This window comes from Gymnodraco acuticeps, unplaced genomic scaffold, assembly GCF_902827175.1.
Source record: "Gymnodraco acuticeps unplaced genomic scaffold, fGymAcu1.1, whole genome shotgun sequence".
NCBI lineage: Eukaryota > Metazoa > Chordata > Actinopteri > Perciformes > Bathydraconidae > Gymnodraco > Gymnodraco acuticeps.
The window spans coordinates 316,712-335,661 of record NW_022989982.1 but is presented as its reverse complement, the minus strand read 5'-3'; the positions used below and the strand labels follow the sequence as shown (position 1 = coordinate 335,661).

The following is an 18,950-nucleotide window of genomic DNA, read 5'->3' as shown; positions in this document are numbered from 1 at the left end:
AAAGAGAAAAAACAAAAAGAGATTATGGACAATCATTCCCATGTATAGTTTTGGCTGGCATCATCAGTGCTTTGTTGGCAGATTTGATGAGAATCAGATGCACCTGGGCAACAAATCTGAGATCTTGAGAGAGATTATTGTGGATTAGACAGCCTTGCAGTTAACATTATTATTAACTGTCTACCAATAGGTAGTTGGGACACAGGAATTTCTTTGGTCAGTTTTCTTCTAAAACCAGAAAACCTCTTGAGTATTAAGTGTTTGAAAGACTCCTAAACTGGCCTTTATCATGTTCTTATGTCCAGCAGACAAGTCTCTATACACATTACATCCAAACATCTTGTTTGTCATCCAGCTTTTCTTAAAGTTTCTGGATATTTAGTTTCATCAGACACTGTTAATGTGTCTCTTTGACAGATGTTTGATTTTACATTAAACAAAACTATTTTTTATTTTTTTATTTATCCTTTATTTAACCAGGTGAAAACATTGAGACAAAAATCTCATTTACAATGCTGACCTGGACAAGAAGTCAGCAACGTTACACATAACACAGACATAAAATACAGAGAACACAACTAAGCAAACAAAAAGATGAAAAGCAGTCACTACATTGTGCACATTTGGGACAGTAAGAAAGGTACACTACTTATTACTGCAAGAGCAGCTGGTGGTAAGGACCTCAGACAACTTCAATTTAAAACAGGCTATAGGGACAAGTGCCATCAGTTTGAGGCTTGATTCCAAGACCAGGAAGGACCATAATAAAAAAGACTTCCAGCCTCAGTCTGCACAGCAGGTACCTGGAACCGTATCCAAGCACTGGTTCTGAGGTTGAAAGAGTCACAAACTGGAGCAAATCTGGCACATATGTGGAAGCTAACCTAAAATGGCTTTATACAATAATAAAAACCAATGCTGCATCCTACGCATACTAAGTGAGGACCATCCAGTTAGGCTATACAGTGTGGAATGATGAGTCCTATAGGGTGCATTTGATATATATAGCATGGTAGAGTGGGTAGAGTTTGACCAAAACAGTGGGACAGGCACATCTATAGATTATGTCACCGTAGTCCAGCTGGGACAGGAATAAGCCAGAGACCAACCTTTTACGGGAAGAAGTTGAAAAACAACGTTTAAGTCTGTAAAGGAAGCCGAGTGTGAATTTAAATGTCTTAGTTAGAACTTCAATGTGGTTTTTAAAGTTTAGATTTCTGTCCAACCAAAAGCCCAGATATTTGTATATATCGACAAACTCAACAGAGACGCCATCAAGGGTGGAGAGGCAAGAGGACGCTGACTTGGGAGCAGAAAGCATTGCTTTGGTTTTCTTAAAGGAATGCTCCACTCATTAGATAATTAATCAAAACTTCAGTATTTAGTGAAACATTATGTTTAAACCATACCCTGAAGAAATCAGCGATATTCCCCGGTAAATAATGATTTTATAGCTCTTTTTTATCAAAACCTGTATATTCCGTCAGGCCGCTGCCATTTTGCCCATTTTCAGTAGTCACGTGAGGGTCGTGACGTCATCCATGCGTTCACTTTGTAAACACACGAAAACATGGCGAAGTTTTGAGCAATATGAAGAGATTGGATGGGGGAATTCAGCCATACAGGTTCGAGCCTACTTAGTACTACTTAGTAGATACAATGATTTTGATTACTAGATATGTATGCATGTAGTACCACCCTTGCTAGCGATTCCCTCTCTAGTTTAGCATACTCAGCCTCGTTGTCCCTGGCCCTAGAACCACGATTTTATGGGGCAGGAAAAACTGGGGGGAAATACCCACTAGCCTGTACTACGCTATATGGAAAGGCCACCAAAAACTGGCCTGGCCTGGACGATAAAGGACGTTTAAACGGGGCTACCCGCTGCAATGGAAATGCGCCATAACATACCTTATTCTTACTCCGAGCACTACTTCTGGTCCTCCGTCGCTTCACACTTGCAGAGGGCGATTTCTCAACTGGCCGAACTGGTGTCCTGGTCGGTGATGACACCAGAAAGACCGATGGTACTGCATCTCCATTAAGTAATGGTTGTTCAATAAATCCCATGTTATGTTTTATCATACTCTCAGAGTAGTTGTCCGGAAACTTGAAATGTTCGCTGCATACATGCGCCTGTGGATCTTTCGGTTCGGGCCGGCCACATTTCGCTAGCGACTGCCTCCGAACGTACTTCCTACGCTTACCTTTTGGCAACAGATGGAACCGAGCATTCCGTGGATTGTTCCTATCAGAATTGTGGCAATGTTTCGCGATACAATGAGGCATATTTGAAGAGAGTAACTACAGTAAATAACATGAACATCAACGTGTCCTCGAAACCAAACGCATGGTTTACGTCACGTCCGGTAAAATGGCGCCGCCCACAGTGTTGATGTTATTTCGGTAATTAATCAGTTTAAAATCACTGATAATGTCATCGGATTAAAAAAAAAAAAAAGAGAGACTGGCAGAGACTGGTCTGTTTTATCGGATGATAAAAAAAATTAAATGAGTGTCATGAGCATACCATTCCTTTAACTAAAGAGATACATTCAGGAGCTGCAGAGTGGGCTTTTTATTCTCAGTGGGATTGTCTTCTCATGCATCCATTAATTCAATATAAATTGGTAACATGTCTCTGTTAAGCTAGATATAATTTATTATGTGTGAAATCAAGTAAAATGTATCAATATTAGTGCAATATATCCTTATTATTATATCTGTTCCTATATGTTGTTGGTTAATGAGGCAGAAAGCAACAGTTAATGACACACAAAGTCAAAGAAACACAGAAAGTCTCAGAGATGAAAATGGAGAGGGAGGGTGAGAGAGATCAGGCAGGGTCGAGCCTTTGCTCTTGGCTAGGTTTGATTTGATACATGTCGACAGAAAAGAGGTAGAGGCCAGGGGTTCCTAAGAGACAAGCTCCATTTAGCCCGTGTTCACAAGCTTTACTCACCACAGTGACTCCAACCTCACAGTAAAACACCTTTTCATTCTGCAAAACAACAGTTCAACACCAAGTGACAAAGCAATTTCACAGAGCAGTTTGTGGGTCTTTGTCAGATCAAAGCTCCACCCTATTATAATATCATTTTGCATGGCTAATTTTGTGTAAATCACCTTGCTGAAAATGAAACGCCAAATCCTTGTCTCTTAAAACTTGTGCGATAGTGTGTCAGAAGCTGTTAGTGCCGGTGTGTTTGGCGGCATCGTGGGGGAATGGTAGTTTGCATTAGAGCTCAGCACAGTGAGTGGAGATGAGAATTATCTTTTGCACACAATAACCTCAGTGTGTCAAATCCTCTGGAAAGCACTGTTAGACTGGATAACAGGAGGGAAGAAGCAAGAGAGGCACGAGGCTAGATATGATGAAGAAGAGCAGAGAGACTGAATGGGTTTGAAGATGAGAAAGAGGAGGAATAAAGACGTCGCCACATATGTATGCTTATATTCCAATTCCTCTTTAATGTGATTTAGTGACATACTGAGAATGATTCTTCTCATCTGTCACCGTTTTTGTCTCTCTCCTGATTTCACCCCCTTCATAGTTTTTGATTAGCATAATGCACTGTACGCCTGTGTAGCAATAAACGAGTCCCATTCACTGCTACACAGTCTGTCAGCGCAATTCTTCCCCATTTACTTACAGATGGTAATTTGACACACATGAATTGGGAACAGCACTGGAATGCCAAAAACTGCAGCCATTCACTACTAAAGGTCCCAATGAACACATGCTGTGGTCGCAAACAAATCCAAACAAAGGTTACTGTTTAATGAAAAGTGAAGAATGCACAAAATAGATATTAATCTTACAGTATACTGGTGATTGTACTGAATAAGAGATGTAAAGTTACTGAAACTAAATCTAACTAGCCACCTTTTAAATACCAGATTTGCTGGCTACTAACATGAAACAAAGCTCAAAATGGTTTCCTTCGGCTTCACACCACCTTTCATGTTTGGGTGCACGGCAGAGTTTGAGTAGGTGTAGAATCTCATCGGTTCTGTTTGCATCACAGCAAATGAAAACACCTTCAGATGACTGTGCTTTTTCTGAATGCAGAGAACAACCTATAAATAGTCATTGTTTGACTGTTGTAGTACTGGTGACCACTAAAATTAGGAGTATTATTTTGTGAAAATGTAAAACCCCAAAGAATGAAAATAAGTAGTAGCCTCACCTTTTCAACATCGTAGTCAACGAGCGAGAGATTCAAACGCAATCAGTTGTTTCTGCACACCTCCCCCTGCTGCTGATTTTGACTGATTATCCTGACTGCTGATTAATAAATAAATAAATGCCTTGTTTGTGTTGACAGTTTTATTTCATTGTCTTTACTTTGAAAAACGAGCACCTAAGCCTTGTCAAATGTTCTCCAGGCATTTTGTTGCCTTCCGTGACTTTTTCCACCGCTCTTACCCTCAGTGGTTCCCAACCTTTTTTGTCTTGTGTACCCCCTGAGCCTTTTGTCATACCATGAGTACCCCCTCACTCATACAGTACGTGCTGATGATCCTTCACAAGTAGAACGTAACTGGTTATTGAATGAAAATAACTTTATTTCATCTCCTTAATTTGAACCTCTAATTCTCAGGCATTTTCTTAATTTTAACTTAAATCACTCAATAAAAATGAATAAAAATGAATATGTTGCCTTGAAAATAAATAATATAATGAAATAAATACATATAAAATCAAAATAATCAACTTATCTTTGCTATATATATCTTGTAACATTTAGGCTTAAACCTGGAGTCCCTTTGAATAAGTCCCCTTTAAACAGGCATTTCAACTTTAATTCAGGAGCAAAACACTTAGCAAAATAATATCCAGAATCAGTATAGGCCTAGCAGTTTCTGTTCACCAGTCATGTGAGCTTTAATGAGACACTTGAGCTTGCTTGTCTTTCATAAGCTTTGATAGTTCTGAGGCAGTGTGGAAACAGCTGTGACCAGGCTGGTCTCCACATCCAGTCTGTTCCTCTGCTTGGTGTTGATGTGTGTTAAAGCTGAGAAGGTCACCTCACACAAATAAGTAGAACCAAACGGCAAAAATTCAATCAGGATATTCCTTCTCCACATCACACCAAAACTCAGTCAATGACTTCTCAGCATATGCCATCTTCAGAGGTCAGATGATAATTCCATCAGAGCCTCCTGCAGCATTGCTGGAAGGCTGTTGCTGCTCTCACTCACAATGAATGGGTTCCTCACCCAATCCAGTCTTTCTGACTTATTTGCAATGTCCTGAAAATAATGGCTGAAATCAGTGCAGAGTTTGGACAGGTGTGCTTGCACCAGTTTGACCACTGGACCCCTGGCAACAGCAGTGGTGGCAAGATAGGCATTGAGTAGTGGGAAACAGCTCACGTCTCCCTCATCACATTTCCTCTCCCATAGTTTGAGCTTTTTTGTGAATCCTTGAACTTTGTCATACAATGTCAGGATATGTGACTCCTTGTCCTGAAGTGATAGGTTGAGCTCGTTGAGTTTGGTAAACACATCAGCAAGATATGCCAGGCGCGCCGCTCACTTGTCATCCTCAAGCTGCACAGCAAGAGGATGCAGATGCTCCGTCAAGAACACAAACACTTCATTGCGAAGTTCATAAAGTCTCAGTAGCGTTTTCCCACGAGACAGCCAGCGCACGTCTGTGTGAAGCAATAGCTGATCGTGCTCTGTGCCGTTCTCATGACAAAGAGTTTCAAACAGCCTGTGATTCAATGGCCGAGATTGGATGAAATGTATCATCTTCACAGCATCATCCATAACAGCACTTAAATCAGGGGCTCATCCTCTTGCTAGCTAGTGCTTCACGATGAATAATACAATGCATCCATTTAATGTCGGGATTTACCTTTCTTACGTGCCCAAAAAGTCCCTTTACGCGCCCCGTCATCAGTACAGATGTGGCTGCAGGTTTTCCACTGCAGATCATGTTCTCTGAAGAAGCTGTCGATAAGCTGGAACAATTCTTCCCCAGTTGTCTTTCCTGGCAGCGTTTTGCAAAATAAAATATGCTCGTTTATGTCCGACGCATCTTTGTAACGCACGAAGGACAGGAGCTGCGCTTCTCCACTCACATCTGTCATTTCATCCAGCTGCAAAGCGAACTGACCGACTAGTTTTATTTTGTTCACCACTTGTCCAATTATATTAACAGACATATCATTGATCCGACGGGATACGTGTTATTCGACAGGGGAACTTTCTTGAGTGCTTCGGCTGCTTTCTTGTCTATCATAATTTCGGCCAACGCAGTCGCTGCAGGGAGAATGAGCTCCTCAACAATAGAGTGAGGTCTTTTTGATTTAGCCACAAGCAGGGACACGGCGTAAGATGCCTCGAGTGCTTTCATTGACACATTCGTGGCTTTCATCATTATTGTCTGGCTCGACTTAAATTCCGACAGTTTTCGTCTGTAAAATTCTTCACTTTTATCGACACTTCCCGAGTGTTTGGTGCTCTGGTGTCTCTGTAAATGCGCTGGCTTCATCGCACTATTAGCCAGGACTTCACCACAAAAGAAGCACTGAGGCTGCGGTGGGGAGAAGTAGAAATTAATCCAAATAATATATATGTTTCACTGTACTGCCTTGGTTTCAGTTTGGCCTCTTTCTCTCGGTGGGCTCCTCTGAACCCTGGCCTGAATCCAGAGCAAGCGGACGTTTCAGCCATTCATCCATAGCGCAGACCTACCAGTATTTTTCTGGCTGCAGGTAAGCAGCTATTTTCATTGTGGGATTTTGGCGCGGTTGTGCCACAGACTATTGTGTCTCTAGGGAAACTAATCGCGTACTATCATTTTTGACGGGATTAGAATTTTTTTTACTTGTCACCTTGGAATTCCACGTACTCCCTGCAGTTCCCTCGTGTACCACTAGGGGTACGCGTACCCCCGGTTGGGAAACACAGCTAGAAAACCCATCAAAAACTCACAAGGACACACCTTAATGATCACACCGACACTGAATTAAAAAAGGATTCTAAGGTGGTTGATATCACTGGTGTGGGAGATGTAATGTAAAAAAAAAACATTCCCACATCTAAATAATGGCGACCCCCAGCATTTATATTGCAAACCCCTCATGTCTGGACCCCAGGTTGAGAACAAAGGCTCTGCATTTTACTTTCTTCTTCTCTTACTCCATTTTTCACTCCTTGTATTTCTTTGTCTTCTTCTCTTGTCACCACACCGCTTATTGGCTAAAACGTCCATTCCCACCCCCCTCCCCTCTTGTCTTCAACATGAGTATTATCTCCATCTCATTTAGCTTCTTTCTTTCTTTTCCTTCCTCGTTTATCATCCTTTTCATCAGTTCATCCCGCCCCACCCCTCTCCATGCTGTTTCAGACATGAGCTCATAACGCCCATCCTTCCCGCTCTCGCAGATTCCCTCTTTGTGTCTTGCATTGATGACATCAGTGCTAGGGAGTGTTACTGTGGAAACTGAACTAGTGTGAGTCAAGGATGACACTAATTGCATGATTGAAATTATGTGTGTGTTGCGTGACAGCTGTAACACGCATACATGGGCTGTTGAATGGTTGATCAAGCACAGGGGCAAAAAAAATACATTTCACATATCACATATGTTTTGTTTTTGTGACCCGCACCAAGATTGCACCTTGGCGAGTTTAACCAACTTTGGAAGACTAACAAGCCAAAAGACAAGAGTGGCCACTGACACACACTAAGTTGACACACACTTCTCTGCCCCTGTTGCATTGGTAGTTTATGAAATATCTGTGTCGCCTTCAGAATGACTCTCTTGTGTGCGAGCGTCTGGTATGTCTTTTATCGGCACACTTTGTCTCTGGCATTCTCCGTCCTCTGCTCCACTGTGCCAGACTGGGAGCATGGCAGACAGAGGAATAGAAATATTGAAAAAAGAAAAAGAAATATAGAGGAGGAAGAGAGGGCTGTCATGCGGCGATTATTTTTGTTTGGGGTCCAACAGCTGTCCCTTGAGGATCCGATTTATTCTCTGGCAAAGACACATACAGTTGTTCTCCGTTTTCTATTTCAAAGGACTTTATCATATTCAAAAGTGTGCCCGTGTGATTTTATTCAACAAAATGCATCCACTTGTACTTCACTAATCATCATAGTGAAGTTGTGCTGTGTAGCTTTAACCAACCATCAAAATGCAACCACCCTTTGACACTGTGTGCATCTACCAAGCAGGCTTCTTCTTAGTGTCAGTCTTTAATGAAGCCACAAGTTATTCGCAGAGGGGAAAGAAATCCCTGCCTTTCTGTATCTCTCCCTCCTCTGCAGTTCAGGCTGTAAAGCTGTCACCCACAAACATCAAAGAGACACAGAGGGCGAGATATAACTGGTGTGAAAAGCAGCAAACACAAGAAGGCAAAATATTTTATGACAGGGAAGCGACGCCATGCCGCTTTCCAATTTACCTTGATTTCTGACCTGCTTAAACCTGCTGTTTCATCTGCTCGTACTCTCCTCTGCATTTATTTTAGTTTATTATTCATTTAAACATTTATTTATTTATCTATACATAAATTAAAAAGGAACACCTCACTTTGCAGACTATGGAGGTCATGCCTATATTTTATGATACGATGAGGATGCCAGGTTGTTGATAATTGATTCCTGTGTGTGTGTGTGTGTGTGTGTTTAATACTTCTTTTTGGCTGCTTTCCAACTGAGCCCATAATCCATTTTTTCATGATTTGGATTACATAAATGGGGGGAAAGTGAAATTAGTGCCAATCAAATGCTCCTCCCTCCCCCTAACTGACCATTTTGATGTTTGAGAGCATCTCCAGGGTTTGTGTGTTGCTATAATTCTGGTGTACAGTCTTATACTCAGTTTGAGCTCTCACGGGCTGACATCCAAAGCACATTTTATGTTTTCAATAAAGCAATATTCCCACAAATCATAAACCAACATCATTGTTGCTTTGAATCTGCCGCCCCCTCTCGACAATGTGATGAACTACTTAATAAATCACTCCCGGGAAATAACAAAGGCATAGAAATTCTCCTTTTGTCGCTGAATATGTTAACCGTAGCTACAGTATGGCACCTCCTAATTGTGTTATAATAAAAATGTCGCTGATGTCGACCTAACACATTGGGGTTTCATTATTTTGAGTGCTTCACCTTTTAAGAGATATATTCTATACATCCACCTGGCATTACCTGAGAGTATAAGTGTCAGATTAGTCCTTGAAAACAGCAGTCTCAGTTTCTTTCATAGAAATCAAACAATATTTCCCTGTGAAACTACCCTATTTTGACTGTGGTACGTTCCATTGTACAATAACATGGCTTGGATACAGCCTTAATCACACTCATATAACCCAGAAAGGCTTCATAAAAACAGATTAGCCAGAAGCTTTTTGGTACCATAAGAGTACAGAAGCCCACTTCAGGGACCCAAACCCCGATACCTTTATCCTCCGAAAGTCATTTCATCTTGCCCCATATCTCCCTGAGACAATTACCTCCAATTTGACTTCAATAACACTCTCCCTTCTCCATCAGTAAACAATCAAATCACTCTATTGTTGAGGGTAATTGGATCTCTTTAAATCAAATCAGCCATTATGGCCCTGATGAAGCTCGCCCTGCTCAGCGGGGGTTAGCTGCACATGAGGGAATGCTGCACAGGAATACATTAACACCTCTGCCTCCCTGGTGAAGATGGCTATATATTGGAGGAGCCGTGTAATACAGGTTTATTAGACTGTGCCGTCATCAGCGCAGGGCTTGTTTCCCTCCTTGAGGACATGTTCCAGGTGAATCACATTTCAGCGCCACGGAAAGAAGAAGTGGGGAGATTGCTCTCCAACATGCAGAGGTGCTATCTGTGTCAGACTTTTATGTAGAAGGCGTCAACACCACCTCATAAAAAGTCAATTTAAATTTGCTGCACAGATCTTTTATTTCTTTCCTCCCCGCACGACTACCTATGATCACTGTGAGAGTACATGACAGTTAGTACAGGGAGTTCCTTGGCTTTTAGTTATATGTACAGTATTCAGATCAGTCATGTTTCAACTAAATACCTACAATCTTCAATGTGGCCTTCAGAGTAATTCTATATTTAGTAGCCTTTTTTAAAAAAAAGTCTTCATCAGGGTAATGAGAACATCAAAAGATTTAGCTTTTAAGACATGTTAAATTTTGCATTGACGTTAGAAAAGTGCAGCAATTCCCACTTGTTTATATACATCTATAATTAATCTGCTCTGCTTCTTCTGCAGGCTCTGGGTATCATATCTAGATGTAGGAAAGAGGCCGGATGTTATTTCACTGGAGTGGTGTTTAGCACAGCTTTGCTTCAGATTGGTTAAGTGAAGTCTTTGCTTTTATAACTATTAATATTTGTTCTGTGATAAAACTGTAAAAACAAAACATGAGGCAAAAAATGACATTTCAAAGTTAAGATTAAAAAACATTCTCAAGTGTCTTACAAAAACATCTTACATCAAAACAAACGTAATAAATATCCCCAAAACAAACAACGCGGGAGCCAGATACTGAGCAATGTGTATGTTCAGCTGGGATGTGTATTAGTGTGCATGCATTGCTGTGTGTTTGTGTGTAGTCAAGATGAGGTGTGTGTGACACCATCAGTCACGCTAGCAGTCAGTGATTACCAGGAGGCAGGGTCTTCCTCTAACAAGGTTTGTTATTAAAGTGTTGGAAATCAGCGTGGCCTATTTCTTTGATTCTTCAGTTTTTTGCAAAACTTCAAATTGCATTTGTTTGTTTTTGTATTTGCTTTCTTTCTCCTTCAGTCATTCCCCCTGTTTATATTCCCACTATCTCTAACATGGGTGCCCACTATGCTGTTCCCCCTCCTCTTCCTCTCTTCATCCATATCACCGTCTCAGTTACTCTCCCCCCTATGAGAGGAATGTGACGACGTTGCAGAGACCGATAGGGATGTGTGTGTGTGTGTGTGTGTGTGTGTGTGTGTGTGTGTGTGTGTGTGTGTGTGTGTGTGTGTGTGTGTGTGTGTGTGTGTGTGTGTGTGTGTGTGTGTGTGTGTGTGTGTGTGTGTGTGTGTGTGTGTGTGTGTGTGTGTGTGTGTGTGTGTGTGTGTGTGTGTGTGTGTGTGTGTGTGTGTGTGTGTGTGTGTGTGTGTGTGTGTGTGTGTGTTTGTGTGTGTGTGTGTGTGTGTATTTCATCTAAGTGCTGACAGCAGACTATTAGAGAATCTATCTGTAAGCAGGAAATACTACTATAGTAAACAAACACATACACGTGGATATATCTCTAAAATCGTTATGTATACTCATAACCTTCCTTTTCTTATTACTTAATTCCCTGTAGTTAGTCAGTTAATAAACTAGTCACTCACTATATCACTCAGACAGTTAATCAATTAATTGTCAGCCATTCATGCAGTAAATTATCTGGCAGTCAGTCGGTAAATTAGTCATGCAGTCAGTCAGTAAATAATTCAGTCACTCACTCAAAAATGAGCCGGATCATTAAATCAAGAAGGAGTTAATGAATCAGCCGGTAAATCAGTCAGCACACTCTGATTCAAGTCAGTCAAATAATGAGTCTCCCTCTTTGGATGCAGCTTAATTTTCTCCCCACAGCCAAAAGACAATGACCGCTTAACCTCTGCTCAGCCTGCCAGCCTGAGATAACACTTTGCCAATTAACTCACAACTCCATCCTTACGGAAAGAGTTTGCATGTGTCTTTGTGTGTGATTGTGCAAATCTGTATGTGCGTACACTGCGTATGTGTTGAAGCCCCCATGTTTTTTAATGAGTGCCGTTGGTATATTCAAACGTGCACAACAATGTTTGTGGAACAAGGGCACAAACTGTATATAGTCATGCATCCATCTTCTGTTTCGTGAGTGTGTGTTTTTGCCTTCCCTTACCCCATGAAGGTTGAAGATATCATCTGATTTTCCTGCTCTGTGAATAGCTTGCAGCCCAGATCACTTAAACTATTTAGAGGTAAGACGGGCGAGGGATTTAGCACCAGCCTGTAAGGGCTCCTCGGATGTCAGCGATATATTGTTCGGGGAAAAACATTCAGCGTTATGAAAAAAATGGGGCATTTAAAAAATATATATATTAAGAAGAAAGAAAGAAAAGGAAAGAGAGATTTTAGGCTCTGATTTGGTTGTGATTGCGTCATATAAAGGAAGGAACACATCTGTAAGCAATAAGGGTGTCTTGTCTTTACTTACATTTTTCACGGAGACTTAATAAATTCAAAGTAGCACCATGGGATGCAGAAGATTATACCGTCTGATGCATAGTGGCAGTTCCGTAGTTTTACTGTGAAAATGAGTTGTTATAATACGAAGAAAAACCCATAACTGTTTTTCATTTATTGCAGATTGAGCATTTTGGCTTCACTTTTTTTCCGCTGCCAGTGAGGATGTAATGGTATTCATTCATGTGGAGATGCTCAGCTGACGGAGTGAACCTTTTGAATGTGCATTAGAGAAAGAGCCCTTGTCCTGTTTCTATTGAGTGGATTATGTTCAAAAATAACCCCAATTTAGCCATTGTTCATTATTCAACAATCACCTCTGTATCCAATTTCCTAGAACATGACCTGTGGGGTGTTTTCCCAGGGGGCCCAAGATGATTCAAGAGTAATTGACAGATTTATGATGGTCAGGGCATTTCTTACCTTTTGACTGCCGCTCATGTTTGATGAATCTCCACAAAGCACCTCAGTCAGCACAATCTCCTCTTCCCTCTCATCTCTTCAATTCCTCTCCTCTCCTGCATTCTTCCACTCATCACCCACTGGCTCTGATCTCTCCCTAATTGGCCCCTGTCCCCAGTCATTTTCGGGGATCTCACTTTCACTGCAGGAAATAACAGTTAAATGTTTCCTGATTACAATAAAGTCCCCTTCCCTCCAAATGCTATCGCTTCCATTTTCTCAGGACTCTCACTTACTTCCTTCCTGATAACATCTCCTACATTTCTTAATTACCTCCTCTCTTATTTCGATCTCTCCAACAACTCGTTCTCTAAATGTCCGTTTTCTTTCATTTTCTTCATATGCCAGCCTCTCACTAAAATACCACCAGTCGCCATGTTTATTGGATTCTCAGGATGTTTGGATTAGTGTGTGTGCGTCAGAGGATTTGCAGTGTACACTGCTCACTTGCTGGACCAGACTTTCGCTGTAAAAAAAATTGTAGAAGGGCAATTTTACGTTCATGTCAGAGATGGTTTGAAGTATCTTTACTGTACATGGGTTTTATCATCGTACAGTCATTACGCACACTAAATATAAATGCTTGTCTAAAAGAGTATCTATAAACCCTGAGTCCCATGCATTGTTTTTCACTTCATTTGGAAAACATTTTGTCAAAGCTTGACCCAGAAGCCTCTGTGTCTCTACTATTGTTCACAAACACAATACAAAAACTATTTTTGGAAAAAAAACATTCATACTGTACAATGTGCAGACACAACCATTTTGACAATGTTTTGTGTTCCTCTCCTTCATTTTCTCCATTCAACAGGTAAATATGCCATGCGAGATTTGATCCATCGGTTACCAGGCAGTAGTAGTAGCAGCAGCAACAACAACGCCACCAGCAGTGGGACCTCCGGGACCACAGGACCTCCCAGCAAGGCCATGTCCGACGACACGGTGACTGCCATCTGCTGCGCGCTACACGAAGTCATCACCAAGAACATGGAGAACGCCAAAGCCCTGCGTGATGCTGGGGGCATAGAAAAACTCATCGGCATAGCCCGCAGCAAAGGAGACAAGTGAGTCGGCAAAAGTTCTGAAACCATAAGAAGTTATTGATTTGTTGAATAACAGGTTAGACAAACTGAAGAAAAAAAATATATAATAGGTTGTGTATTATTGTATAGGCACTTATCCAAAGGTACGCATTTGGAAACCCTTAAGGCCTATTCACAGGTTTTGCAGGTGTGAAGTGGCTGAAAGTTGGACAATTTCTCTGTCAATGGTTGATCTCCAAAAATACCTTACAGTGCTTCGAGTGGCTGTAATCTTTACAAGCTCAGAACCAGAATATAACCTGCATTACAGTGTTAGTGGCACGCTTCTGAGCTACAGTGGAACCACAGAGTTCATCCCTACGACTTAAAGTAAATGCATTTGCATGAGCCCCAGAATGCTAATACAAATCTGAAGAAAAAATATGTATTGTAGGTTTATAGAAATGTATGCCATGTGTATTTATAACCCCAGAACAGATGTGCCTGTGCTGCTGTGAAAGTGGTTGTTAGGTCATGATGATGAAACGTACTACTAGATTTTAAAACCGGGATTCCTCTCTGGAAAGGTGAAGAACACTGACTGTAACTCTCACAGCAAAAGCATTGGTTTCTGACACAGAAATGTAAACAATCAGGTGGAAAATGTACTAAATGCTACATTGTATATGCACTTTTCTCTGGGTAATGTTTTGATTTGATCTGTCTTCCCTCATAATCAAGGCCAACCAGCCCTGAATAACTGAGCCTGAACCCTGATATGTAAATCCCAGAAAAATATATAATGAGATTCTCAGTGTGGTTTTGCGCCATACCTGTCAACCCATCATTCAGCCCACCCTGTAGCCTCAGTAGTGACCAGGTCTTTAATGTGGCCCTGCATCCATCACTCATCGCTGCACCTGCCTCCCTGTGACCGCTCATCCACAGACGCTGGTCAGAGAACATGGAAGATGCAGCAGGAATGTAACCCCTGTCGCCATGGGAGACCCTGCAGGGTGTTCTGCCTCGCTGCTATGGCAACTACTATGTCAGGGTTTGCCATGACGCCCGAGTGTTATCAGACGCAGGTCAAATGTTCATTTACGGTTATGGAGAGAGACTCAGTCTGCTCAGGGAACGGTGCTCAGGGGGGCCATTACAGAGAGAGATGAGGTGCTGGAAGGAACCTTCTTACAGCCAGCGCACATTTCACAGGGAGGGTGGGTAGCTGCTAATGCTCCCACACATCTTCATTTCCCCACGATAGGTACACCGAGGATAAAAGCTCCTTATCAGCAGAGCCATAATACATTCACATAATCACACACACTCTCATTTTGGGAAATTGTCCATTGCAGCATTTTCACAGACAGCAGCCACTATTTGCTAACTTATTTTCAAACTGAAATATACAATTAATAGAAAAAAGAATGATACACGTGTAAATATTGCCTCATTCTTTCCCAAAGCTGACACTTAATGCGTAATTTAAATACAGCTCATATCATAAATTCATAATCTTGCAAGGATTACAATAGTTAATAACATTTGAGGTTGCATGTTGTTATCGCCTTATTCACGCATTACTGTGATTCATGAGTTTTCAGGAGGACTTTTGTAAGCGTGGTTGACAAATGTAAAATGAGCATCATTTCTGCTGCCATCTGTAGCTGTTAGAAAGGCAGGGCTTCTGAACTGACTCCTACTGGAGTCATTTGTCAGCTAAGTGGCAGGGTTGGGACCATTAGCATGGCATAGAGGGTCATTTTAAACTCATCTGGAAACTCTCTGTTTTCCCCGAAAGAAAATTATTCTCTGCTGAAATGAGCAATGGCCCCCTTACTCTTAAAGTGGTCACAAGTGCCACAGGCCTCCACAGCTGGTAAAGACAGGGGACAGAATAACAGAGCAACATTATCCACAGGGAAAGTTCTCAGAGAAATAACTCTCTCTCCTCCTCTACCTATCTCCAGACACTCGGCCAAGGTGGTGAAGGCAGCCTCTCAGGTCCTCAGCAGCATGTGGCAGTACAGAGACCTGCGCTCCCTCTACAAGAAGGTAGGACGAAGCACAAACTGTGTGCCCAATTCCTGTGACCCTGTTTGTCTCCTGCTAAACCTTTTTTTATATTTCCTGTCACTCTCTACCCCAAACAGTATTATTTAGTGCATAACAAATGCATTTTTTCACTTTCCTTACTACTACTTTTTGTCACACACTCCAAGGCAAACATTAATCTTCTACTTACTCTCCCACTGTCATAGACAGCCTAGTATGGCTTCTGGCTGAAGGTATGAGATCCATTCCTGCAATAATAATCCCATTTCTAAAAGATAATATTAACATAAAACATTATTGTAAAACAGAGAAATTAAATCAATCTTCATATCGTCAGATAATCAGCTTGAAGCATAATATCTTGGTTAAATTGACACCATCTATGAATTAATTAGTGCTTTGCAAATCTCCTGGGGATCTGATACAGAGTCATTGATGTTTCATCTCAATGAATTGCACTATGTACCTTGCTATGATCTGGATACCCCTTTGTTGTAAAGAAAAGTAATGCGCTTTAGTAAAAAAAAAAGAGCAAGGTCTCAATTGCTGGCAGTAGCACTCCTGCTGATTATATTAGGTTTTTGACAGACTGCCTTTGCCATTAAACAAGTAATTCATTTATATGGTGAACTGATCTTGAACTACCTGCAGATGAACTATATTAGGATGGGGACTTTTCCATTTGACTGCGGCAGGTGTTGAGGATGAATCTCTGCCAGTACTGTATAATGAAGCAATTAAACACAACTGATACACAGTTAAAGTTACCAGTTACTCCTATCTGAATAGAAAGCTGCATTTATTTTTTATTTAGACTGCTGAAGATTTAAGAACAACCTGTATGTTCTAATATACTAAGCTGAAACGTCACTGGATGAATTCCACCTTGTTTTTTGCCCAGGACTATGCCTTGTCAGGATTTCCTGTTGTCTCCAGACTCAGTGAGAAGTGATGCCGCTAAACTAATTTCATTCTGCTATCGACATCCAGCCAGACCTTGGCACAAACTCCTACTATCAGTCAGCGTTTTGTTGAGGTTTATGGTATTGATTTGATGTTTACAAAATATACAACTGGGAGAAATATGACCATGAAACTATCATCTTCATCACTGTGAGGGTCATTTATTATAACCGCAAAATCATGCCTAATGTGCTCGATTATGAACGCCCTGAGTCATGTATAAGACAGTATAAAGAGTTCATGACTGTCAACCAGGAGGCCACTATTATTGAGCTATTTAAAGTTACATTACAAACAAATGAAGTGATTTTAACCCAATATTTTACATAACCAAGTAGTTTAGTTGGCTTAACATTAACAAGGTGTTTGTTTTGAATCCAAAATGTTAACACAGGTGTACTACAAAGGTAGCAGAGCATTATTGTTTGACTCGTAGTTTGATACAAAGTTGGGAATAGGAGGGTTGGTTGTTTGCGGTTGCTTTACTTTTTAATTGTTTTGAGGCTTGTTTTGTGCAGTATATATAATATAACCATTGTGTGTGTATGGAGGGTTTTGTTTCTTTGTCTTGAACGCACGCTTTGGCCTTGAGGTCAGTCATAACCACCTCCACACACAAGAATAATGGAGCTCAGTTGGGAACCTTCAAAACTCAGCAACAGTGTTTGCAGAGGCAGGTGGATCAATACCTTTGTGTTAGTCTCTAGCCCATTGTTGGTTTTTTCAACACAGACATACAAACAAGCTAACATTGTGCTAATGGTTATTTAGTCCATCAGCAAGACTGAATAGCGTTAATGCTGCTGGCTACAGGGAAACTGCAGCTCATTATTCAGTAACTCGTAACTCACGGAGAATGGCACAAACAAGAAAGTAGTGAGAAAACTGAATAAGGTGTAGAGAAATGATGAGCTGTGTGTGCTGCTCCCACTCAGACACACTCTTTTATCTGTCTCTTTCACACACACACAAACACAGTTGAAAACCCACTTTCTCCTCCCTTGGGATCTTTTGCTCCTATATAAATGACAAAGGTCCACACACTCGTGCATCGTGATTAATAGGTAAGGACAGATGTTCTGTTCCTCTCACTTGTAATGAGTGTTTTGAATGAATAACTTCAACCAAGGTTACCTTTCATTCAGCCCGCCAAAGCCTTAAATGTGCGTTCCATTAAGATGCAGAAATATGAAGTAACACATTCCAAGTAGGTGTCCTTGGCTTTGTATGTGTTATTTCATCTCTGTGTGAAGGGAACAAAATCACTAAGGAACTTGTTTTTTTCATGTCTTGGAGATGCATGTTTGTATCAACAACTTCAGCTCTGCGACAAAGACATCTTTGTATATGCTTGTAATGAGGTGTTCTAGTCGACTACCTTCCGAAGCCCTATTCCCAATTATTTAATCTGTTTTGTGGGCAAGTATTTATATATTAAGTATTGTCCCAATTTCAGCTTTTAATGAGAACTTTGTTGAAAGACATTCAGGAGAACACCAAGAGAGATTCATCGAGAACCACTACATGCTTCACTTCAACAAGTCATTTCTTCTTTTGTTGTTTTCCTCCTCAGATACTGTTGAATATCAAGTACCCGCACTTCAGTTTTCAAAGCTCTTGTTAAACCTCTAAAAATGAGGAAGACTGAGCCCTCATTCTACAAACTAATGAACAAAAACAACATTTTTCAAGGTATTTTCATTAGAAAGAAGAGAAATACATTCGTGCCCACATGAAATGGTCTCCCACCTGATTTTATAGAAAAATATATTCGACCCAGAATGAAATCCAGTGAATTCCTTGCATGGTGACTCTGCAGTGGGCTGTCCGAGCCCCAGACTTCTGACTGCAGTCACTTCAGGACAGGCCGCCCCGTGGCATCAGCCTCTGCTCGTCTCATCCTGACGACTGTGGCCTCTCTCTTCATTCGTCATCCTCTCGTCCCAAGTATCCCACTGAACACTATCCCCTTGGCGCCTCATCTGCTTCAAACTTCTCTAATCATTGCCACAGAACCGTGTTACACTCCACTGGATGGCATACACTCCAGCTATCAGATGTGAAAGACATTGGCTTTTCTTGGCACCTAGAAAAAGGTTGCCGTCTTTTGTGACTACTTATTTATTTGTACATGTTTTACCCAACCTATCTTTACCTTAGGAGCCTTTTTTTGACGGAAAAAGGATTTGATAAAGGCAGATATTAAAAGAAAGA

The 18,950-nt window shown here is 41.1% G+C and overlaps 1 protein-coding gene across 2 annotated transcripts in view; it reads left to right on the top strand.

The window, feature by feature from the left end:
- Positions 1–18,950, top strand: part of ctnnd2a (catenin (cadherin-associated protein), delta 2a) — a 232,945-nt gene that overhangs the window by 199,548 nt on the left and 14,447 nt on the right. For both annotated transcript variants that reach the window (XM_034212013.1, XM_034212012.1), the window contains exons 20-21: positions 13,505–13,757; positions 15,689–15,773. In XM_034212013.1, the coding sequence (XP_034067904.1) occupies positions 13,505–13,757; positions 15,689–15,773 (338 nt within the window). The remainder of the gene's footprint in view (positions 1–13,504; positions 13,758–15,688; positions 15,774–18,950) is intronic.